General features: G+C 51.3%; 1 protein-coding gene and 1 long non-coding RNA gene across 2 annotated transcripts in view; one reads left to right on the top strand and one right to left on the bottom strand.

The window, feature by feature from the left end:
- LOC133774630 (uncharacterized) overlaps positions 1–16,298 on the top strand; it is a 53,366-nt gene extending 37,068 nt beyond the window's left edge. The window contains exons 3-4 of the long non-coding RNA XR_009868104.1: positions 15,592–15,680; positions 16,112–16,298. This is a non-coding gene — a long non-coding RNA (uncharacterized LOC133774630). The remainder of the gene's footprint in view (positions 1–15,591; positions 15,681–16,111) is intronic.
- A 3,128-nt stretch (positions 16,299–19,426) lies between these two features.
- On the bottom strand, positions 19,427–20,506 carry SPZ1 (spermatogenic leucine zipper 1). The gene has a single exon (XM_062211964.1). The coding sequence runs from the start codon at positions 20,504–20,506 to the stop codon at positions 19,427–19,429; it is 1,080 nt and encodes a 359-aa protein (XP_062067948.1).
- Between the last annotated feature and the right edge of the window lie 4,599 nt (positions 20,507–25,105).

Below are 25,105 nucleotides of genomic sequence, written 5' to 3' on the forward strand. Positions count from 1 at the left end.
GCAATAGCCAGAGCTGAGCTGATCCGAAGCCAGGAGCCAGGAGCTTCTTCTGAGACTCCCACGTGGGTGCAGGGGCCCAAGGACTTGGGTCATCTTCCGCTGCTTTCCCAGGCCATTAGCAGAGAGCTGGATTGGAAGAGGAGCAGCTGGGACTTGAACTGACTCCCATATGGGATGCCGGCGCTGCAGGCTGGGGCACCACAGCACCGGCCCCATTGTCTACTGTTCTAAAACACCTGTGCCCCTGGCTCCTTACAATGATGATTGCTGCTCCTCTCAAGGCAAAGGTTACGTGGAGTTCAGTTCTGAAGGACTCATCAGAAGTGTGAGAGAAAGCATGACCCCCTGGGGCTGATGTTCGCTGCAATGGTTTAGACACTGCCTGCTTCCCCTACCTGGGTCAAGACTCGGCTCCAACTCCTGATTCCAGCTTCCTGCTACTACAGAGCCTGGGAGGCAGCAGGGCATGGCTCAAGTGGCTGAGTCCCTGCCACCTACGTGGAGACCCGGACTGAGTTCCCAGCTCCTGGCTTCAGCCTGGCCCAGCCTCAGCACTTGTGGGCATTTGGGGAGTGAGCCAGTGGATGGACAATCTCTCTGTGTCTGCCTTTCAAGTACATAAAATAAACTTACAATAAAGAATCCTTCACTTAACACACATTTAAAAATGAGGGGCTGGTGTTGTGGTGTAATGGGTAAGGCTGCCACTAGCAGTGCCAACATCCCATGTGGGTGCCGGTTCTAGTCCCGGCTGCTCCCTTTCCAATCCAGCTCTCTGCTGTGGCCTGGGAAAGCAGTGGAGGATGGGCCAAGTGCTTGGGCCCTTGCACCCATGTGGGATACCTGGAAGAAACTCCAGTCTCCTGGCTTCAGTCTGGCCCAGCCACAGCTGTTGCAGCCATTTGGGGAGTGAACCAGTGGATGAGAGACTCTGTCTGTGCTTGTTTCTCTCTCTGAAATTCTGCCTTTCAAATAAATAAATCTTTAAAAAAAGATTTATCTTCCCAACAAATTCTGATTCCTACCATTTAAGGAGACAGTCTGTTCACATTAGGCCACACCTTTTAAAGTTTCAAATGTTTTCATGTGGAACTTATTATAAAATTGCTTTCTAGCCTTTCACTGGCTGTAAGATATATTCCTTACAAACAGGCAGGTGTATTTTTGCATTGTTCTAATTGTAGATCCTTCTAGAAAAGCCTGTTCCGTAAGCTCTCAGGACTGAGTGCTCACCTGCCTCTCTCACGTTTTCTCTGAGGGAATGCTGAACACCACTCGGGAGCACAGATATGCTTTCCAGATCTCGATTTCAATGCCTTTGCACACACTCCCAGAAATGGGGTTGCTGGACTATAGGCTAGTCTGATTTTTAGTTTATTTAAAAATTTGTAAAATTTATTTGTTTGAAAGGCAGAGAGAGAGACAGAGAGAGATCTTCCATCCACTGGTTTGCTCCCAAATGCCCGCAGTAGTTGGGTCTGGGTCAGGTGGAAACCTGGGGCCCGAGTTTCCCCTGGGACTCAAGTGTTTGGGCCCCTGCATCCCTATGGGAAACCCAAATAGAGTTCCTGGTTCCTGTCTTAAGCTGGGGCCATTTGGAGAATGAACCAGCAGGTGGAAGGTCTCTGTCTCTCTCTGTCTCTTCCTCTCTCTCTCTGTCAGTCTGCCTTTCTAATACATAAATAAATCTTTTAAAGAAAATTAGCTCTGTAGTAAAAAAAAAAAAAAAAAAAAAAAAAAAACACTTCTGAATGAAAATTAGTATGCATTCCCAAACTGCCACAGTGTGCTGGTATCCTTGGCTTAAAACACACATGTGAAAATAAAAACAGAAAAGAAAGCAGTAATCAGCAGCTTAAATAGAAACACCTCAGTCATTCTGTGGTGCACAGTTGTGGTCAGTGTCGTGTTCAGCAATCGTCTGAACAGTGGCTATTTCTGTCTTGAGTAACATGAGGTTTTCCAATTCAAGGTGCTATGTAAATTTAAGGCGTTGGTTTTATACCACAAAACACAACCATGGGTGTGAGCTTCAGATAGTGTGGGCTGACTCAGGGCCATGATTTGCTGGTTGAGTGACCTTGAACAAGTGAAGCGCTCTAACTAAGCCCCAGGGGGTAGCTGGAGTAGCTGCTCCAGAGGACAGCTCTTCCTAGAAACAGTAGACTGGGCAAGGCTTGAGCCTTCCTGTGGCCGTGGCTGGAGCCTCTCCTCGACGCACGATGGAGACAAATGACCACTCATCATATAGAAGGAGGACACGAGGCAACAGAGCACACTAGACCAGTGGCTCGTAAGAAGAATGAATGGAAATGGCCACCAGGCTATTTTTACGATCTGGTCAGTTAACAGACAGTGGCCAATCTCAGATTGATGGAAAAAAACCCTACTTAAAAAATGCATCTCGCCGGCGCCGTGGCTTAACAGGCTAATCCTCCGCCTTGCGGCGCCGGCACACCAGGTTCTAATCCCGGTTGGGGTGCCAGATTCTATCCTGGTTGCCCCTCTTCCAGGCCAGCTCTCTGCTGTGGCCCGGGAGTGCAGTAGAGGATGGCCCAAGTCCTTGGGCCCTGCACCCGCATGGGAGACCAGGAGAAGCACCTGGCTCCTGGCTTCAGATCAGCACGATGCGCCGGCCGCAGCGGCCATTGGAGGGTGAACCAACAGCAAAAAGGAAGACCTTTCTCTCTGTCTCTCTCTCTCTCTCACTATCCACTCTGCCTGTCAAAAAAATAAAAATAAAAAAATAAAAAATGCATCTCACACAACAGGGCGTGAGACAAGCCTTGCGTGTGAACCACGATTGCTCACCCGGGGCCCTGTGCTTAGTCTCCAGGCTCTGGTTTTCAGGCTGAGTTCTGTAGAGCCCTGAGTTTGTAAGGAAGTCCTTGGGCTTTGAAACTGTGACTTGGGAGATGTGTTCCAGGAACAACCTGGAAGTTACCAAAGGACATCAGTGCCGCCACACATCTTACCCCTATACAGAGCCCAGAATAAAGCTGCCTCTGCCATGCATTCAAAAAGCCAGAAAGCAGGGGAACCAGAAAGGTCTCCAACTTTATGGACAAAACAAATGCAGACATAAATTATATGCTAAGCCCCTCTGCAACTTCCACTTTTATGTTTGGGCCGATCAGTGGCCCCTTCCTCTTTTTTTTTTTTTTTTTTTAAATTTTTTTTGACAGGCAGAGTTAGTGAGAGAGACATAGAGAAAGGTCTTTCTTCCATTGGTTCACCCCCCCCCCCAAATGGCTGCTGCTACAGCCGGCACGCTGCACTGATCCGAAGCCAGAAGCCAGGTGCTTCTTCTTGGTCTACCATGTGGGTGCAGGGGCCCAAGCACTTGGGCCATCCTCCACTGCCTTCCCAGGCCACAGCAGAGAGCTGGCCTGGAAGAGGAGCAACCGGGACAGAACCGGCACCCCAACCGGGACTAGAACCCCGGGGTGCCGGTGCCACAGGCGGAGGATTAGCCTAGTGAGCTGTGGCACTGGCCCCCCCTTCCTCTTGCTGATTGATTTGTTCAAACTAAATGCCATAAATTTCTCATTATAAGTTAAATTCACACTGTGAAACAGCTAGTCATAAAGTCTTTAAAAACTTGCTCTTACACTTGGCAAGATTTTTTTTTCCATATAGGCTGGTTTGTTTAGTTAACATTTTTTATTGATTCTGTTACTTGACATGATTATAAGAAGAAGGTTTAGGGGCCAGCCCTGTGGCACAGTGAGTTAAGCTGCTGTCTGCAATCCCGACATCCCATATGGGCAGAGGTTCAAGTCCTGACTGCTCTACTTCTGATCCAGCTCCCTGCTAGTGTGCCTGGGAAAGCAGTGGAAGATGCCCCAAGTCCTTTAGCCCTTGCACTCAAGTGCTTCCGTTGGTTCACCCCCCAAGTGGCCGCACCCAAGTACAAGACTCAGATGGAATTTCAGGCTCCTGGCTTGGGTCTGGCCCAGCGCCAGCCATGTGGCCATTTGGGGAGTGAACCAGCAGATGGAAGATCTCTTTCTCTGTTTCTCCCTCTTTCTCTGTGTAACTCTGCCTTTCAAATAAACAAATAAATCTCTTTTTTTAAAAAAAGAAAGCTAATCTTTTATATATTTTAAGCTACTTTGAAACCTATTAAAATGTTACATTTCATCAGTGGTTCTCAGTTTCACAAAGAATGGCAGTTCAGGGGATGAATGTTTGGTGCAACTGTTAGTACACCATCTGGGACACATGTACGGCACATCAGAGTTCCTGGGTTCAAGGCTCACCCCTGCTTGTAAGTCCAGCTTCCTACTAACACACCTAGAACACAGCAGGTGATGACTCAAGTGCTTGGGTCCCTACCACCCATTTGGGAGACCTGGATTGAATTCCAGGCTCCTGGCTTCAGCCTGGCCCAACTTAGGCTCTTGCCAGTATTTTGGGAGTGAACCAGCCAATGGAAGATTTTGCTCACTATGTCTCCATCTCTTTCTTTCTCTGTCTCTCTGACTTTCAAATAAATTATTTTAAAAATTTAAGTGAGTTAATAAGATGGAAAAATATGGATTTGGAGATACAATACTTAAGGATTTCTATAAATCTACATATATTTACATATCTACAATAATATATAAATTTACAAATAAAAATATTGATTACTGTGTTTTAAAATACAACCTATTCAGGAGCTGGCATTGTGGTGTAGCAGGTTAAGTCACCGTTTGTGACACTGGCATCCTATCTGAGTGCTGGTTTGTGTCCTGACTGTTCCACTTCCAATCCAGCTCCCTGCCAATGCACCTGGGAAAGCAGCAGAAGATGGCTCAAGTACTTGGGCCTCTACACCCATGTGAGAGACCCGTATGAAGTTCCAGGCTCCTGGCTTCAGCCTGGCAGAGCACCAGATGTTGCAACCATTTGGGGAGTGAACCAATCTGTCTGTCTTCCTTTCTCTGTAACTTTGTCTTTCAAATAAGTAAATAAACCATTAAAATATGTATACATACATAAAATATAGATAAATAATCCTGCTCAAATTCTATTTTTATTTGCAAGACATTTATTTAACAGGGAGAAAATACTGTCTCATGGAAAATAACCTGACGAATTAATCTGGCATGTGTGACTAGCTGAAGAAAAAAACTCAATTACCAGAAAGAAACCAATTTAGGGCAAAAAAAATTACACTTACTAATACAGATTATTCTATCATTTTAAAGAAAATATCTGATGGGCCAGCACCATGGCTCACTTGGTTAATCCTCCACCTGTGGTGCCGGCATTCCATATGGGCGCCGGGTTCCAGTCCTGATTGCTCCTCTTGCAGTCCAGCTCTCTGCTGTGGCCCGGGAGTGCAGTGGAGGATGGCCCAAGTGTTTGGGCCCTGCACCCGCATGGGAGACCAGGAAGAAGCACCTGGCTCCTGGCTTCAGATCGATACAGCGCCGGCTGTAGTGGCCACTTGGGGAGTGAACCAACGGAAGGAAGACCTTTCTCTCTGTCTCTCTCTCTCACTGTCTATAACTCTACCTGTCAAATAAATTAAAAAATATATATATCTAAAACATCTCTTGAAGCCTCAGTAAAGACCTTTGTCAATGTCTTCGATTTAATATCAGACTAACACTTAAATTGCTTATAAATGTTGCAGAATCAAATAAGAAAACAACATTATATACTCACCCCTCGCTGCTACAAAACCCTTCAGCAAGTCTGAGTTGCAGGTAGATGAGCGCCTGGTGGCACAGAAAGCACAAGTGTCAGACCATCCCTGACCACACATCTGGTCACGAGGCAAGAACTCCAGGCCCCAAGAGTTGTCCTCAGGAGCCAGGCATGCAGGGCCCGCAGGGAAAGGAGAGGAGCAGCCTTCCCAGGTGTTGAAGCAAAGCAGCTACAGAATACGGTGTTTGTGCTCAGACTGCCCGTTTGCCTTCTGAGACCTGGAAGTGGGCTGCGGAGTCAGAGTAGGGAAGGGGAGGGCACAGTGTCCACCCTGATCCAAGCTTCCTCCCCACCTCTGCTGGGCAGAATCTGTAGACAGACCTGGGCACCCCGCGTCAGGATTCCAAGTGAAGTGTAAACCTGCCGTCAGAAAGACTCAGCACCTTATAACCTTCCCCACGGCCACAAAACTGTCACATCTTCAGGGAGATCCCTACATGGGATTGGAAGAGAAGCACACTACTGACCTTTGCACGCCCTTGGAGTCACAGTCACCAGACGCATGTGACAAGCCCAGAGCCAGGGGTCATATTAAATTAAAAGTGCCTAAAAGAAAGACATGCAGAAGGGTGTTAGTGAACACTACAGAGAAGATTTTAGAAGAAACCCATGAAGCTCACTTGCCTTAAGACCACACACAAAAATCTGTTCTGAAGTCTTTACCTACAGCATCGCATGTGCGGCTGTAAAAGACGTCCAAGATTCACTGCAGGATACCAAATGAACTGTCCATTTTCAGAAAACACACAAGTACAATAATACCTGGGCTTTCATGTCCTCCTGCCATCAAGTGAGAAAGCATTTCCATAATTTCAGTGGGAAAAGCCATGATAGCGTCATTCTCACCCCAGGCCACACAATTCTCCCAAATAGAAAAACAATCTACCAGCAGAAGAGGAGAACAGATGGCAGGGACAATAAAGGTGTTTGAATGTGCATAGATGTGATTTGTCATAGTGTGGTCAACCAAAGAGGGAAGGGCTGGTCTTGGAGGAGGAAGCAGGTAAGGGAGTCGGCTCTGGAGGGTGGGGCACTGATTTCCAGGCAGGGCCCCATGGGGGTGATCCCCTACCTGTCCGTCACAGAGGGCAGGATCCACACCCCGACAGGTTAGCAAGAGAAAAACATGGTAAATGTATGTGGTCCTAGTCTTATGTGACTTAGGGGCCTTCAAAAGGGACATCAAAGACCCACGGTGAACAGTCCCTTTTTGTCCTCTGGTTTGATGAGTTTTAGGCAGCTGTGGAGAACTGTGATTGGAGCTGACAGTTGACAGTTGGCAGACCAAGGCAGAGAGCCTGCAGGGCCTGTCCAGAGTCTCCTTGGCCTCTGTGTACACTCTCTCTTCCTTCCTCACTCTCCTTCCTCCCCTTTCTAGAACAGGGTCTTTGAGCTACAACCAAATAAGGCAGAGCCAAGTTTCTTTATGGCCAACTGTTTCCCAGAAAGGTGGGGAAAGCCAGAGGAACACCAGAAGGTGTTGCAGCTGCTCTGGGAGAGGCCGGTTCTGGTTTCAACGCCTGCCAGTCTCCGTGGCTTGCCTTGGAGAGAAGGAGTGGTCAGAGACAGGGTAGGAAAAGGTCCAAGGGGCTTTGCTCCTGAGGCTGCTTCCGAGGGCCTCACTTTGGGCTGTCATTTTCTGTGCCCCAACGGTGGCTACCTGTAGTCTTTTTTTTTGTTTTTAAGATTTTATTTTATTCATTTGAAAGAGCTACAGAGAGAGGTAGAGACAAAGAGAGAGGTCTTCGATGTGCTGGTTCACTCCCCAGATGGCCACAATGGCTGGAGCTGCGCCGATCCGAAGCCAAGAGCCTGGAGCTTCTTCTGGGCCTCCCACGTGGGTGCAGGGGCCCAAAAACTTGGGCCATCTTCCACTGCTTTCCCAGGCTGTAGCAGAGAGCTGGATGGGAAGAGGAGCAGCTGGGACTAGAACCGGCACCCCATAAGATGCTGGCACTGCAGGCTGGGGTTTTAACCTACTGCGCCACAGCGCTGGCCCCAAGCATAAATTTTTAACAGTAGTTATTACCAGACATGAGTCTATCAATCGCTCAAATATAGAATGCATAATCGTGAAAATATATAAGGGGTACTGATTTTTGCCCTCATAAAATCAAGCTGAAGACTATTTCCAGGGCCATGCAGCCAAGGGTCCATAGCCTTGCTACATACAAAGCAAAATGACATAAACTGACAGGATAGGCTACGCGATTTGTGGCGCCCAGGGCAACATGAAATGTGCGGACTTGGGTCCACAGTTGTGAATGATTTCAAGATGGCCCTGCAGAGTGCTAACGCAGGCAAGGCTTCCCAGGCCCAGGGCCTGGTGTGCCAGCACAGGCTGCAAGCACGTGACACCTGCCTGCGAGTGGATGGGAAGAACACTTTGCTGTGGTATAATACGGGCGAAGAATATGGAAAGACAGCTTGCCGACAGGAAGGTCAAATCCCACTGATGTTTGTTTGAATAAGAAAATCGGGGGGAGGGGGACACCTCGGGACAGCAACCAAGTAGACAGTGGTGTTTTCATGGTGAGGAATCTTCTAGATGGGAGTGGAGTTCAAAAAGCCCATTGATGGGGCCGGCCTGTGGCTCACTTGGTTAATCCTCCGCCTGAGGTGCTGGCATCTCATATGGGCACCAGTTCTAGTCCCGGTTGCTTCTCTTCCAGGCCAGCTCTCTGCTGTGGCCCGGGAGTGCAGTGGAGGATGGCCCAAGTGCTTGGGCCCCTGCACCCACATGGGAGACTGGGAGGAAGTACCTGGCTTCAGATCAGTGTAGCTCTGGCCATAGCGGCCATCTGGGGGGTGAACCAATGGAAGGAAGACCTTTCTCTCTGTCTAACTCTATCTGTTTTAAAAAAAAAAAAAAGCAGCCCATTGATAATTATTCCTACACATAAGTAATATCTGAAATTGAGATATATTATATATGTACTGAGTTGTTTTATCCATGCATAGTTAAGTTAAACTATATTCTGGGATGGGCGGAAACCAGGAGCCAGGGACTCCATCCAGGTTTCTCACATGTGTGTAAGGGCCCAGACACCTGAGCCATCATCAGGTGCATTAGCAGGGAGCTGCTTCAGAAACAGAGCGGCTGAGATGCAAAGTGGCACTCTGATGTGGGACGGCCAGCCCTCATTTATGTTTTCAGAGATGGAGAAATGCTTATTACGTGATGATATTGGGGGAGAAGAGTAACCTTACAATGTCAGATGTGTAGAGAAAATCTAAAAGAAACACACAACCCAGATGTTATCGGTAACTTGATGCCTTTAGGTGGAATGATTCAGCTGATTTTTCTTCTTTTTTCTTTTCTTTTTTTTTTTTTTTTGAGATTTCAAATTTATTTATTTATTTTCAAGGCAGAGGCAGAGAGAGAGAGAGAGAGAGAGAGAGGTCTTCCATCTGCTGGTAGCCGATATCCCCAGATAGCTGCAACGGACAGAGCTGTGCCTATATGAAGCCAGGAGCCAGAAGCTTCCTCCAGGGAAGCCGAAGGACTTGGGCCATCTTCCACTTCTTTCCCAGGCCATAGCAGAGAGCTGGATGGGAAGTGGAGCAGCCGGGACTCGAACCAGCATCCATACGAGATGCCAGCACTGCAAGCGGTGGCCTTACCCACTACGCCACAGCACCGGCCCTGATTTTTCTTCTTGAAACCTTGTTTATTTTGTACTTTCCTCTTTTTTTTTTTTTAACCATAAGCAAGTTTTTAAATCAGAAAAGTATCCTTTCCTACTCTCCGAAACTGCCCATGCTGGGAAACACGTGAATCTTTTGGACTGAGTCATTGAACCTGACCTTGGGGCATTAGACATGCATGACTGAGTAAGTCAGGATACAACATATTAAACTAAGAAATGCTGCTTTTTAATCAAAAAGAGATTACCACAGGCTTAGTACATTTGTGAGCCTGGTGAGTCAGATGAACATAGATGAACAGCATGTTTAATTTTTGACCTGAATAACTATGGAATTTGTGGTTATAAAAATAAAAACAAGTAATAGTATAAACCGGACATTTTCAGACTTTTTTTCCAAAGAAAAGGAAGTGGAAAGAGCCCCTTGGTTGTTACCACCACACATTACGTTGATCTCAATGGTGAGGAAATATACCAGGGACATGAGGACTGCACGGGCATGAAGACGATAGCAACAGCCACAGCAGCTCTGGGGACGGAGTCCTGGGGAGGGAGAGGGAGAAACTGAGCAGAGGTGGGAGGTCGAGGGGAGGCAGACGGACGTCGGCTAGTCCAGTGTGTCCCACATGACGCAGTGGCTACCACACGAGGGGGCCTGTATGGTCCGTGAGGTTTCAGACTGCTTCGTGGCACCTGCCGACCATAGCGGACACGAGAGTCCCTTATTGTGACTCCTGTGGCCCCGCTGATCACAGCGGGAACTCCAGGAAGTTCATTATTAACAGTTACTACTGTCGACGGTCATACTTCTTATTACAACTTGATACATCAGCACTCCTGCCGACATAGCAGTCTCCTGTGACTCTGGCTGGCTTACAGACTGATTTTTTCTGAGTCTACAAAATCAAGGGCCAGACCCTGGGACAGATGGGTGTTCACTGGACTGATATCTTAGGGAGATTCAAATTCTGTAAAATGAGGAATAGGAAAGTTAGAAAATATGAAACATACATGCCTTCATTCTTAAAGTTAGTAATAAAAACTTCAAGACAAGGATTCAGTTCTGAAGCTGACCAAAAAAAGTGCATGAGTTTAGTGGCCATCATGACATCAGTTTCTTATTTTCAATAGAGATTATATTTGAATTTCATAAAATATGTAGAATATTTGAAAATAGTCCCTGAGAGCGGAGACGTCACATTAGCCAACTAATGGCCTCACAGTTGGGAAAAAGCAAAGCAGATATGAGGGGCTGGCCTGCCATTCACAGTTGGCCATGGTGTTTCACGAACAGAAACAGTTTCGCAGATTACCAACACTGCATAAGCCCAATCCAGGACAGAGACGAGGTCTCCCCAAGTGATGTCTGAACACTGACAAAGCAAGAGCCTTGTCCAACCTCCAAACAGCAGCACGGGGGCCGGCGCCGTGGCGTAGCGGTAAAGCTGCCGCTTGCAGTGCTGGTATCCAATGTGGGTGCCTATTTGAGTCCCGGCTGCTCCACTTCCTATCCAGCTCTCTGCTATGGCCTAGGAAAGCAGTGGAAGATGGACCAAGTCCTTGGGCCCCTGCACCAGTGTGGGAGACCTGGAAGAAGCTCCTGACTTCTGGCTTTGGATTGGCCCAGCTCTGGCCATTGTGGCCACGGGAAGTGAATCAGCAGATGGAAGACATCTCTGTGCCTCTCTGTAACTCTTGCCTTTCAAATAAATAATAAATCTCTAAAAAAAATAAAATAAAATAAAATAGCAGCATCTCCCGAGAGTGGCTGTTGTGCATGCTAGCTGCTTCCCTACCCAGAGCAGCCTTGGTGTGGGTTAGCTCTTCCCTTCCCACAGGGGAGGTGTAGTTAGACACCGAATCGCCGAATTTCCAAATTACCCCTCCTTCCTGACCACCTGCAGTCCAGAACCAATCCCAGCCTCCTTAGCCCCCCGGTGTCCCCTAACACAAGCCCACATCGTGTGAGGGTTTTCCTAACACCTTTACTGCCACGTGGCGGTTTCCTGTGGCATCTGCTCTCCCTCCTGGCAGTGAGTGGTAAACCCCACTTGTCCTAGTCTCAATGACTTTGGTTGAAAGGCCAAGCTCATTCAAGTTGTAAAAATATCCTCCGATTTCTGGCCGGCGCAGAGGCTCACTAGGCTAATCCTCCGGCTGCGGCGCTGGCACACCAGGTTCTAGTCCCAGTTGGGGTGCCGGATTCTGTCCCGGTTGCTCCTCTTCCAGGCCAGCTCTCTGCTGTGGCCCGGGAAGGCAGTGGAGGATGGCCCAAGTGCTTGGGCCCCTGCACCTGCATGGGAGACCAGGAGGAAGCACCTGGCTCCTGGCTTCAGATTGGTGCAGCGCGCCGGCCGTAGCAGCCATCTGGGGGTTGAACCAACGGAAGGAAGACCTTTCTCTCTCTCACTGTCTAACTCTGCTTGTCAAAAAACAAAACAAAACAAAAATAATCCTCCAATTTCTAATAAGTATGTCACTTTAGCTTTGGCAAAACAGGCACCAAAAGGGACATTCCCTTTTCAGTTTTTACCCCCACCTGGAAATCAAATGGTAATCCAACGACAACCCCAGGAGATCTTTCCTCTCTTTCTGCTAAGGTTATGAGCAGCGGTGATCCAAAACTGGGCCATGGTCCCAAGATTTGCGTCCCCATGGCCCCAGATTCCTACACAGAAGCCAAGGTGGTGCGGGCTTTGTGACGGTGATCCGGTCACCAAGGTAGAACTCACATGAGTGCCAGCACTTGCTGATAAAGTCCGCCCAAGGGGAGCTCGCGCCTCACTTTCCCCATGTGAGGACTCACCAGGGAGGCACTGTCTGGAGGCCAGAAAACCCAGCACACACCGGGTCTGCTGGTGCCCTGCTCACGGACCTCCCCCCTTCTTCTGATCTGTGAGAAAAACACACCGCTGTGTATCAGCTGCCAGGCCTGTGGCATTGTGTCACAGAAGCCTGAGCGGCCTGAGACGGAGCCCAGGCAATCCCCACCACTGGTTACAGGCATTAGCTGCCAGCATGCAGCTGCTCATTCCAAGCACCTGCTCCTTGTCCCTTTACAGATCCTGCCTCCGGAATTTCAGTCTGGATGGCTCCACACATCAGCAGTTGTTCCTGGTGCTGAGATGGTTGTTGGTTAAGCAGGAAAAAAGTTGCTCATGGGAAGACCCTCAGCTGATAGGCCACTGTCCTCTAGTGCCAGGTGCTGCTCTTTACTGTCTGTTCTTGTTGGAGCTGCTTTTTGGATGCTCTAAGCACAGCCATATCCGCAATGTGTGCAAAGCGCTCGCCGGACGTCCTTGGAGAGAGTGACAGAGGTAAGTCCTCCATGAGTCCATCCAACAGTGCAAAGACCGTGGGGTCAGGAAACAAGATAGCAGAAGAATAATTAACACGTTAGTGTCTTCCAGGTAGCTAAACAGTTAATGAAAACTTAGGAAAAATTGGCTTTTCCTTTGGGTCACAGGTAGGACTAGCTGTGACTTAAATAATAAACATCTGTGGTTTGCTGACCTGAATCTGAGCGTTGCCTGTCAGTGATGCTGGTGCACTCGCTGCAAGACCCCAAAAAACAAAACTAAGAACAGGTAGATCGACGTGCACGTGGTTCTGGGGGAAGTGTGTTTTACTACATTTGGCCCTTTCGGAAATAAAGAATTCACGGGTATTTTTTGTCGTGACTCACCTCTGAGCTGTTTTGAATGGAAACTTTCTCTAAGCTCACTCAGGCGTTAAGTGACAGTGTTCCAGCCAGGCTGTGAGTCGCCCTGGTGTGTTGACTGCTACCAATTCGCAGTCAGAGAGGTGGGCCAATGTCCCGGTGAAAGTGTGGGTGCGCGGTGACTTCCTTCCACAGAGCATGGCATGAAGTGATCAGGGGTCACTGTTCCCGGTGGAAAATGAGGTGCCCAAGGTCAACAGCAACAGTCACAAACCACGCTGATAGTGTGGACCCCTGGTGTGACATCATGAAAGTGACACCTTGGGGAGTGTGGATTTAACCTGGTGGCCAAGATGCCTGTGTCCTACCTCAGTGCCTTCATTCAGATCCTGCCTCAGGCCCCCGACTTGACCTTCCTGCTAAGGGCACCCCTGGGGGCAGCAGGTGATGCCTTAGTTCCCTGCCACCCAATGGGAGAACCGCAATGAATTCCCAGCCCTGGCTGTGGCCTGGTTCAGCCCTGTACAGGTATAAGGGAGCTAACCAGCAGAGGGAAGATCTCTATCTGGTCTCTCTGTTTCTCTGCCTTAATTTTTTTTTTTTAAGATTTATTTCATTTATTTGAAAGACAGAGTTACAGATGGAGGTAGAGACAGAGAGAGAGAGACAGAGACAGAGACAGAGACAGAGAGAGGTCTTCCATCTGCTGGTTCACTCCCCAGATGACTGCAGCACCCAGAGCTGCGCCGATCTGAAGCCAAGAGCCAGGAGCTTCTTCTAGGTCTCCCACGCAGGTGCAGTGGCCCAAGGACTTGGGCCATCTTCTACTGCTTTACCAGGTCATAGCAGAGAGCTGGATCGGAAGTGGAGCAGCCAGGATTAGAACCAGTGCCCATGTGGGATACCGGCGCTTCAGGCCAGGGCTTTAACCTGCTGTGCCACAGCGCCAGCCCTTAAATAAAACATTTTTAAAAGAAAAACTACATACACATTTGTAGCAATTTTATTTATAAAAACTAAAAACTGAGGCAAACGTGGCGCAAGGGTTTAAGCTGCCACCTGCAAGGCTGGCATCCCATATGGGTGCTTGATCAAGTCCCGGCTGCTTCAGTTCCGTTCCAGCTCTCTGCTACTTGTGCATGAGAAGCCAACAGGTGCTTGAGTCCCTGCCACCATCACAGGAGACCTGTGTGGAGCTCCTGGCTCCTGGCTGCAGCCTGGCCCAGCCTGACAGTCTCAGCCATTTGGGTAGTAAACTAGCAGATGGAAGATGTCTCTCTCCCTCCCTCCCTCTTCCTCTCTCTCTCCTTCAAATAAATAAACTAAATCTTTTTTAAAAAACTAAGTAAGGGGCTGGCGCTATGGTGCACTAGGTTAATCTTCCACCTGCGGCGCCGGCATCCCATATGGGCGCTGGTTCTAGTCCTGGTTGCTTCTCTTCCAGGCCAGCTTTCTGCTGTGGCCTAGAAGTGCAGTGGAGGATGGCCCAAGTGCTTGGACCCTGCACCCGCATGGGAGACCAGGAGGAAGCACCTGGCTCCTGGCTTCGGACTGGCGCAGCGCCGGCTGTAGTGGCCATTAGGGGAGTGAACCAGTGGAAGGAAGACCTTTCTCTCTGTCTCTCTCCTCACTGTCTGTAACTCTACCTGTCAAATAAATAAAAATCTTTAAAAATAAAAAGCTAAGTAAATAGTAGATAAATCTCTAAAAAAGAAAAGCTAAGAACTGGAGACCATCCAGAGACCTCTCAGTGTACTGGCAGCTACACTTGGTGCGTTTATGCCACTCAGCAGTTACAGAGGAAGAAACCATTGAAAAAAAACAAGACTGTGTTGTGGTTTCTGGTTTCTGGGCATTTATTGCAATGATCAAAGGAGGTGCTTTTTCTTACTGAAGTCTTAACATGTCATCTTGAACGTGCTTCACTTGCCCATGAAGATGCCATGGCTTCGCAGTGGCACCCAACAAGTCAGCCTTGGGATCTTACACTCTCTACTGAAGAGAATTCATTGCCAAGAACAAGTAGTGGAGGATGGCCCAAGTCCTTGAGCCCCTGCACCCATGAGGGAGACCTAGAAGAAGCTCTTGGCTCCTGGCTTCAGATTGGCTCAGCTCTGGCAGTTATGGCCATTTGAAGAGTGAACCAATAGATGGAAGATCTCTCTCTTTCTTTCTCTGTGTGTCTCTCTCTTTCTCTCTTTCTACCTCTCTGTAATTCTCTTTTTAAAAAATGTTTTTAATTTAAAAACAAACTAGCATTTCAATATGGGTTGCTATCATTTATGGGCTGTTGGCATTGCAAGCAGTGACTTAACTAGCTGTGCCATAATGAGATCCTCTCTTTTTACTGTAACTAAGGCCTGTAATAGATTGGCATCTAGATTATTTGTAAAGTGATACACATTCCAAACACAGGAAAGAATGTTGGCTTCTGGAGTAGGGAACCATGTTTTAGGATGTACTTCCAGTACTTGCAACGTAGGAAAATGTCTTGTGCACTATGCTCACATTCATAGTAGATGCTGTTTGTGGAGATTGCAATCATCCTTGATGAGGTTTTCTTGTTGTTTTTTTATTTGAGAGGCACAGAGAAACACATACAGAGAGAGAGCACCCCTCCACTGGTGGATTCCCAAAATGCCCATAACGACTGGAGTGGGGCTGCACTGAAGGTAGGACCAGGAACTCAATCCAGATCTCCTGTGTGGGTGGCAGGGTCTGAATTAATTGGCCCATAATTGCTGACTCCCAGGGTGCGCATGAGCAAGAAGCTGAATCCGAAGTGGGGCTGGGACCTGAACCCAGGACTCTGATGTGCGATGCAGATGTCCTAAGTGGCACCTTACATTGCACAAGTGCCCACCTGATGGGTTCTTAGTGCTCATCTTCACCTGGTGCTGATGCACGCATGAGGCTTTTGCATCAGACACACAATAATGATGGCTCTAGGCCCCCTTGCCGCAGTCTGTATCCCTGGGGAGATGTGATGAGGATCAGATGCCACCCCACACGTAATGCCCCTGTGCCGAACTGCACACTCCTGAGAAGGGGAGGCTGCGCATTTGCACAGAAGAGAGGGACAGCTGACCTCCCCTCCTCCCAGGAGGAAGGAAGCCCCCTGTGCTTCTGGAAGGCAAGATGGAAACGTCCCGAGTTCTCACTCCAACCTGTTGGGATGAAAACAGACCTCTCCCGGGCCAGACAAGCCCGGCGTCTCCAGCCGCACAGCCCAGAGCTGTCTCCGAGGTTGCCAGCTTCACCCTGCCTTGAAATGCAAGTGTTCATCTCTGAAATGAGGTAAATCACTAGCGTTCTCACCATCTGTACCGTTGGAAGTTCCCTGCTAGAGCTTGCTTTTAGTCCAAGATCTCTCAGATTTTCATAAAAGTTGCCCAGAAAGCCCTCACTGTGCAGAAACACAAATTATTTTCTCCATACCCCACAGCGTTCCAAAATTAATGGTTCCTTCTCCCGAGCATATGGTTGGCCAGCCAAAGACCCTGTTTCCCAGTCACTTTCAGAGGGAGGTGGCCTTGTCACCAATGGAAAACTTCACTTCTGGCGTGCTGTTACGTGCAGTGTAATGTTGAAACTCTGGACCACCTCAAGGGTGGCGTTCTCTACTGCTGTGCTTCCTCCACAGCTCTAACACTCCTGCAGTGCCCTTGTGAATCTGTGTAGGAACCAGCCTAGGAACTGTGGAATTAGCCACTTCACATTTGCTAGGAAAGCTACAGTGACAGCATTCGTTCATGTAGTGCGGATGAACACCTAGGCAGAGGAAGTGGTGGGCTTGGTCATGTTGTTTCTCATTTCAGTCATTTCTTTAGCACTTCCCATGTGAAATTTCTGTATGGAAAAGGAGCAGAACAGAGTTTGGGGCTATTGGGATTGTTCAATGTCTTGATGAGAAAAAATAATGATTTATGTGATTCTTCCGACAGATGGTGACAGATTCTTTCAGCTTTCCCCTGTTGATTTCGTTTTCCTTCCTGAAGGATATTTTGACTGGGTAAAACATATTTGGTTGATATTTCATTTATTTTCTTTCTGTTTTTGAAAAATATCCACTTCCTCCGGCCTCCATGGCTTCTGATGTGAAGTGCACAACCACAGCTCTTGACCCAATGAGTCCTTTCTCCCTAGCTGCTCTCGAGATTTTTGCTTTGTCTTTGGGTTTCAGAAATGCAGTTATGTGGTTTTGAATTTCTTTGAGTGTGCACTATTTGGCATTCACTCAATGTCTTGAGTCTGTAGATTTATACCTTTTACTATATTAAAAAACGAGTTTTAGCCATTGTTTCTTTTCATACTTTTTTTTTTTTAGCTCATACTCTGTCTCTTTTTGGGACTCTGATAACCCAGTGTTAGATCTTCTGTTACACATGTACTTGAAACTCTCGCTGAGTGTATTCTCTGTTGTTCACAGCGGGTGATTTCCGTGGCTCTATCTTTCAAGGTCATGGAATCTTTCCTTTGACATCAACATTCCTCTGTTGACCATCTAACGAATCCGTTACTTATTCTGGTTTTCAGTTCTGCAATTGCCACTACGTTTCCTTTATATCTTCTTTGTCTCTGCTTCTCTTTCTTTCTCATTTGTTTCAAGTGTGATTGTAGTTGCTCAATGAAGCATTTTCATGAGGCCTGCTTTAGAAGTCTTGTCATTTCCAGCGTCTGTGTGCTCTCAGTTTTGTCCTCTGGTAACTGTCTTTTCTCTGCCGCGCTGTGATTTTCCTTGTTCTTGGTGTGATATGGTTTTTCTGTTGTCTCCTGAACATCTTGAACAGCGTGTTCTGAGAACCTAGATCATATTAAGTCTCTATTTTTGTAGGCTTCTGCTGGTGCTGTGCCAGCAGGGGGCTGGGGTAGAAGTCTGGACTCCCCACAGGACCTCTCCAGCGTACAAGGACCTGACCTTGTTCCCAGCAGATGGAGGACGAACCCTTGGCCTTCCCCGTCCGCCTCCTGTGCACCGTCCTGGAGGAATAGGGGAGGAGTCGAGGCTTGTGCTCAGTACCTGCTGCATGGGAGACGGTGGTGGGCATGCAGTCTTCCGTGTGCCATCTGACTGGACAAGGGCAGTTTTTGTCAGACCCTGTCTTGTTGGATTGACGAGAGAAAGCAGGCTCGCTGGGGGGCCATTTTTGTCACTTCACTCAGGACATAGAAGCAGCAGAAAGGAAATCAAGGAAACTCAACCCCAGGCTATTCCTCAAGTGCCAGGGTCCCTGACCAGCCCACCTCCTCCGCGCCGTATTTCACAGTTTTCTTAGATTTGTCTGTGTAAAAGATAGAGGGTTTCTAGCTTACTTAGTAAGAGGAATAAGGTCAAGTGCACCTGCTCTGTCTTTTGGAAGCACAAATCTAGTTCCTTAATGGCAGCTATTGCCTTAATCCCCGGGGAGCTCTGCTGCCCCGATCTGGAGGGGTGGGGGAAATCGTCCCTGCTAACAGGCTGAGGGCCCCTCCCCAAAGGCCTCTGCTGTCCAGTCTACCCACAGTTCAGTTGGGCACAAGGAGGGAACAGTAAGAAGAGCGGAGCCAGCAGATGGGGAGATTTGTGAACTGAGGAGTATGACTGTCGGGGTGGCTTGCCGGTATCTTCTACTGCATCGCTTTGCCCACTTCAGTGAGCACCAGGAAAAGGAAACACATATTGAGAAAGGGAGTTTTAAAACATCACGATTGGAGCTGGCATCGTGGTGTAGCCGGTAAAGCTGCCACCTGTGATGCTGCCATCCCATATGGGTGCCAGTTTGAGTCCTGGCTTCCCCACTTCCAATCTAGCTCCCTGTTAATGGCCTGGGAAAAGCAGCTGACGATGGCCCAAGTGTTGGGACCCCTGCCACCCATTTGGGAGACCCGGATAAAGCTCCTGGCTCCTGGGTTTGGCCTAGCCCAGCCCTGTCCTTTGCAAACATCTAGCGGGTGTACCAATGGATAAAAGATCCATTTTCTCTCTCCCTTTCTCTCTGTAATTCTGACTTTGAAATAAAATAAAAATCACAATTACAGCATTAAATACACCCTCCCCCTGCCCCCTGCCACCCAAACTTCCCTCCCCTCAGAAAACGATTAAAGAAAAACATCGCTGTCTTTTGCAGTCTGGTTTTATTTAGAGCTTCGCTTAATTGGGCCTTTAACTTTTCACTTTTGGGTAAAGAGTTACAGGATCTCGATCATATAACCATAAAACCCAAGCAGACGGTCCAGGTGAAAAGTCATGAACTTGGTGTTGACATAGTGGTCCCGTTCCGTTGCGTTGGTACTGAGGTCCTGGATTAGACACGTGTGTGTCTTGTTCTACAAGCCTCTCTTGGTCGAGCCAGAGGCTCTGTCCTGGGTTGATGACTGAAGTTGGACGTAGTGGATGTGGATTTTCAAGGAGTCACCTTTTCTTGTGTCTTCATATTTTCTACCTTGGGCTACTGACTGGTCTCTTTTTTCCCATAAGAGCCCTTGCAATATGATTGTTGAAGCGGTTGTTCCGTGCTTTCTTACTGAGACACACGTCCAGGCTTCTGTAGGCTCTGGCTTTCTTCTGAAACGCCCCCTGCTTAGAGGGCAGAGCTTTCTCTGCCTCCCATGCCTTCTGATTCTTCTGCCGGTGCTGGGGGTTGATGGGAATCGGCCTCTCTGGCAGGGTCCCCTGCTGGTGGAGGTGGAACTCCCGCAGAATCTCCACTCTCTGCTGTAAGATTTGGCATTCGTTCTCCAGCAGAGCTGCGACCACATGCAAGGAGTAGGTGTCGCGGCTGAGCTTCCTCGCTTGTTCCTCCAGCTCGCGCCTGGCTGCCACGTCCCCGTTTGCTTGGCGTTGGACATCGCCTCCACTGTTGTCAAGAGTGTCCCTTAGGTCCTTCTGAGCCACCTGGCAGGATCTTATCAGCTCGCTGAGCTCCGTCTGCTGCCGGCTCCAGTGCTCGGCCTCCTGGAGTAGCTGCTCCATGCCGCGCCGGAGACATGCAGCTTCCTCCGGAGCCCGCAGCGGGGCATCCTCTGCCTTCTCACCGGGGGCCCTCTGCTCTTCCGGGCGCCCGGGGCCGTGTGCAGGGCCGTCGGAGCTCTGGATTTGCAGCGCCAGCCCTGCTCTCATTGCCTTCTGCCCCTTCTCTGGATTCAGGGTGACAAGCAGGTTTCTCAGCAGCATTTTATTCATCTTGTCAAGTCCTCGGATTTTTTCTTTAAGGTCTGACACATCCTTGGAAATCCTGCTTTCCTCGGCATCTGTGATCTTGTCTTCACAGCTCACCATCCCTTTGAGGACGTCTTTAATTTCCTTCAGGAGTCTTTCAAACCTCTGCGTGTCCTGCCCATCTGTGACCTGATGGCCTCTTCTCTTCTGGGAAGGGAAGGGCCCCCAGCTGAAGGCGGGCAGGGAGCCGATTTCGATCAAGGCCACGGTGACATTAGAGTCTGAGGACTCTGGGTGAGGAGTGGGTTTCAGGGGTGGGGAGAGGGTGGGCTTCTGAGCGGCGCCATCCTTGCTGGCCATGGGTGCTGGAGGAGAGCAGAATCCTCGGAGATCCCAGGAAGGGGAGGGTGGTGGCCCCCTTGAAGTGTGTGGAGACCAGAGTCAAGCCTGGACCTGGAGGGGTGGTGTCCAGGTGGGAGGTGACATCGCAGATGGTTAAGGGGACAGGGAGGGTAGGGGAGCTGGGGGCTGAGCACTAGGGCCCCACCTCCCCTCCACCAGCCTGCCCCTCTTTATTCCCTGACCCTAGCAACCGAGTCTTTATTCTGTCATGGCACCATTGTGGCCTGGCCCCAGCTTCTATCACCTTTTGTCACAATGGAAGCCTCTTTAAGTCCTGCCCACTGACTCGGGCATCAGAATCAACCGCGAGCTGTTGAAAAGAAAGGGCTCCACCACCCTCCTTGCCTTCCTTGCTCGTCTAGGCTTGGGGACATCTCATCCTGAGTGTGCAAGGGGCCTGCCTCAGCTCACACCCATCCTGCCCCACACCACAGCCCACTGGCTCTCTGATATGGGTCACAGGTACCCCAGGCACAGTGCTAAGATGCTAACTGGGATGTTTACCCTCCCTGTTGAATCCAGGCAGGAGTCACCGACTGGCTCTGTGCCGTATTCCAGCTCCCTGCCAATGCACACACCGGGAGGCAGCAGGTGATGGCTCAAGTACCAAGGTTCCTGCCACCCACATGGAGATCCAGATGAAGTTTTCTGGGTCCTGGCTTTGGCCTGGTCCAGCCCTGGCTGTGGTGGACATTTGGGGAGTAAACCAGCAAATGCACCCACCCACATGGGAGACCCAGATGTGGAGTTCTAGGCTCCTGGCTTCAGGCCGGCCCAGTCCCAGCTGTTGCAGCCATTTGCAGAGTAAACCCACAGATGAAAGATTCTCTTTTTCAAATACATTTTTTCCTGTTTTATCGTTTATTTTAGCTTTTTAAGTTTTTAACATGTGGGCCCAACCCGTGCACTGCTGGGATGGTGGGGGGATGGCGTTCTTCGACAAGGAACACAGAGACAAGTTTCGGTGAACATGTCCACTTTATTAACGACCATGTGCACCTTTTAAAGGGCAGGCAGAAGGGGCGTAGCTACTTCAGGGCAACACTAATTCTATAGGATAGAACCGATATTGGCGCTGCTAGACTTCTCATGTCAGCTTGCAGGTCACTTAGAATAGCTTTCCCGGTGGTCCTGATGGGCCTGGGCCACACCAGAAGCTGTTTACCTGATTGGCAATTACAGAGATTCCAGAGTCCTGTAGCAGGAAGCAGGGGCGGGGAAAGCGCCCTCCCGGTCTCCTGATGGACAGGGCAGGCAGACTCCCTCCCAGGTGCAGTATCACCCACAGTAACAGTTGCAGTCTAGTTCAGAGATACAGTTCTAAGGATATAATGACATTGGTGCTGGCACTGTGGCATAGCAGGTAAAGCCACCGCCTGAAGTGCTGGCATCCTGGATGGACACCAGTTCGAGTCCCGGCTGCTGCACTTCTGACCCAGCTCCCTGCTAATGCGCCTGGGAAAGCAGCAGAGGATGGTTCAAGTCCTTGGGCCCCTGCACCCACGTGGGAGACTATCAAGAAGCTCCTGGCTCCTGGCTTCCATCTGGCCTCAGCCCTGGCTGTTGTGGTAATTTGGGGAGTGAACCAGTGGGTAGAAGACCTTTCTCTCTCTCTGCCTCTATAACTCTGCCTTTCAAATTAATTAATTAAAATACTTTTAAAACAATATAATGATATTCCCTTCCTCTCTCCCTCTTCCATAAGTAAATCTTTTTTTTTCTTTTTTCTTTTTTTTTTGACAGGCAGATTTAGACAGGGAGAGAGAGAGAGAGAGACAGAAAGGTCTTCCTTCCGTTGGTTCACCCCCAAGATGGCCACTACGGCCGGCGCGCTGCGCCGATCTGAAGCCAGGAGCCAGGTGCTTCCTCCTGGTCTCCCATGCAGATGCAGGGCCCAAGCACTTGGGCCATCCTCCACTGCCTTCCAGGGCCACAGCAGAGAGCTGGCCTGGAAGAGGAGCAACCGGGACAGAATCCGGCACCCAGACCGGGACTAGAACCTGGGGTGCCGGCACTGCAGGCGGAGGATTAGCCTAGTGAGCTGCTTTTTAAAATATTAAAAAAAAAAAAAAATGAGGAGCTGCTGGTGCTGTGGTTTAGCAGGTAAAGCTGCTGTTTGCAGTGCTGGTATCCCATATGGATGCCAGTTCGAGTTCCGGCTGCTCCACTTCCAACGCAGCTCTCTGCTATGGCCTGGGAAAGCAGTAGAAGATGGCCCAAGTCCTTGGGCCCCTGCACCCAGGTGGGAGACCCGGAAGAAGATCCTGGCTTCAGGCTTCAGTTCAGCCCAGCTCCAGCTATTGTGGCCAGTTGGGGAGTGAACCAGCAGATGGAAGACCTCTCTCTGTGTCTCTGCCTCTCCTCTCTCTAACTCTAGCTTTCACATAAATAAATCTTTAAAAAAAAAAAAAAGAACTAGTTTGGTGCAGCCGCTAAATCACCGTTTGGGATACCGATGCCCTATCACAGTGCCGGTTCCTGTGCTCCCAACCCAGCTCCCGCTAAGGCGCCCGCAGGCAGCAGGTGACGGCTCAGGGCCCTGAATGCCGTCACCGCCTGGGAAAGCCGCTGGCGCCTGGGGAGTGAACAGCGGGTGGAAGATCCTCGACCTGAAATAGGATGACGATAGGAGATGCACGTGTGACACAGCTGGGAGCCAGCCTGCCGTCGCGGAGTCAGACCTCACGGTCGCCGCACCCACCCGGGCCTTACCGGGGTCTCGGGTGGGGGAGCCTTGGCCACACCCGCGGGGCGGGGCGGGGAGGGGCGGGGCGGGGCGGGGCGGGGCGGAGCCAGGCAGCTGGGGCCGGCACGGAGGCGGGCGGGGCGGAGGCGGGCGGGGCGGGGCGGGGCGGAGAGGGGCAGCTGGGGCCGGCACGGAGGCGGGCGGGGCAGGGCGGGGCGGAGGCGGGCGGGGCGGGGCGGAGCCGGGCGGAGTGGGGCCGGAGCGGGCCGGAGCCGGGCAGCTGGGGCCGGCACGGAGGCGGGCGGGGCGGGGCGGGGCGGAGCCGGGCAGCTGGGGCCGGCACGGAGGCGGGCGGGGCGGGGCGGGGCGGAGGCGGGCGGGGCGGAGGCGGGCGGAGTGGGGCCGGAGCGGGCCGGAGCCGGGCAGCTGGGGCCGGCACGGAGGCGGGCGGGGCGGGGCGGGGCGGAGGCGGGTGGGGCGGGGCGGGGCGGAGCCGGGCGGGGGGGCGGAGCCGGGCGGGGGGCGGAGCCGGGCGGGGGGGCGGAGCCGGGCGGGGGGGCGGAGCCGGGCGGGGCGGGGCGGAGCCGGGCAGCTGGGGCCAGAGCGGGACGGAGCGGGACGGAGCCGGCCGGAGCGGGGCAGCTGGGGCCGGCACGGAGGCGGCGTCCCCAGCCCGCGCCCGGCCCTGTCGCGTCCCGGGGTCCCGTGTGCGCGGGGTCCCCGCAGGGCCCGAGGAGCGCGGGTGCGGCCGCCGCGGGCTGTCCCGTATTAACCCGTAGCTCTTTCGGTACAAAAAAACATGTTTACTTCGTCTAATGAAGTCTTCCCCGGAACCAAAGACAACTGCTCGGTGACGATTATGCGAAGTTTTACTAGTCGTCCAGGATCCCATATACAGGCCGTGAGCTTTACATTCTGCAAAAACGTATTCAGGAGACACCGAGGGACCCGGCCGGCTCCGCCCACAACGTCCACCGCCGCGCTGCCCAGAGCGGCCAGGGCCCGGGAGCAGCATCCGGGCACCGCGCGGGGGCGGGGCCAGCGCGGCCAGGGGCCGGAACTGCATCCGGGCACCGGGCACCGCGCGGGGGCGGGGCCTGCGCGGCCAGGGCCCGGGAGCAGCATCCGGGCACCGCGCGGGGACGGGCTCAGCCGTCGCCCTGCAGCTCTGACGGGACGCGCGGCGGGCCCGGGAAGCGGGTGCTTTGTTAAGCGTCGTGATTTGTCAGACTTTCGGGTGTGCCCGGCACACTGAAGGAGCCGGCTTAGACGCGGAGTCAGTGCTCTGAGGCGCGCCGCGCAGCCCTCGGAGAGCACTTCCGGGAGCCGGTGCCCTCGCGTGTCGTCCTCCCTCCGACCAGCAGGCGGCGCTGTGGGACGCGGCTCCGCCCGGCTGGACGTGGCCGCTGCGCAGAGCCGGCTGCAGGCCGCGGGAGGGTGGACGCCGGGTCGCCTGCACCGTCCCTGGGCGCCGTCTCTCCGCACGCGTCCTCCGTGTGCTTGCGGGTCGCGCGCGGCGGCCTCGGGGCCGCGCGGATCGCCGCTGGGTTGCAGGCTCGGGACAGTGACCAGCAGCCGCGTTGGCTGGGGCGGAGCCGCTGTTCCCCGGGGACTTCGAGGCCCAGCTGGTTGGACCCGCAGGGAGCTGCCTGCCGCGGCGGCCCGTGCTGCTGTTACGTATCTGCCGTCCGCTCGGCGGGAGTTCTTGTAAGGCCTGCTCTGTCACGTGCAGCCGCCGTCTGCTTCGGGCACCACGGCCTGGCCAGGGAGTCGCCGACTCCGCGGCGCCGGCTAATTTTTTTTTTTTTTTTTTTTAAGATTTATTTATTTGAAAGTCAGAGTTACAGCCGGCTCTGCGGCTCACTAGGCTA

Source organism: Lepus europaeus, chromosome 15 (assembly GCF_033115175.1).
Source record: "Lepus europaeus isolate LE1 chromosome 15, mLepTim1.pri, whole genome shotgun sequence".
Classification (NCBI taxonomy): Eukaryota; Metazoa; Chordata; class Mammalia; order Lagomorpha; family Leporidae; genus Lepus; species Lepus europaeus.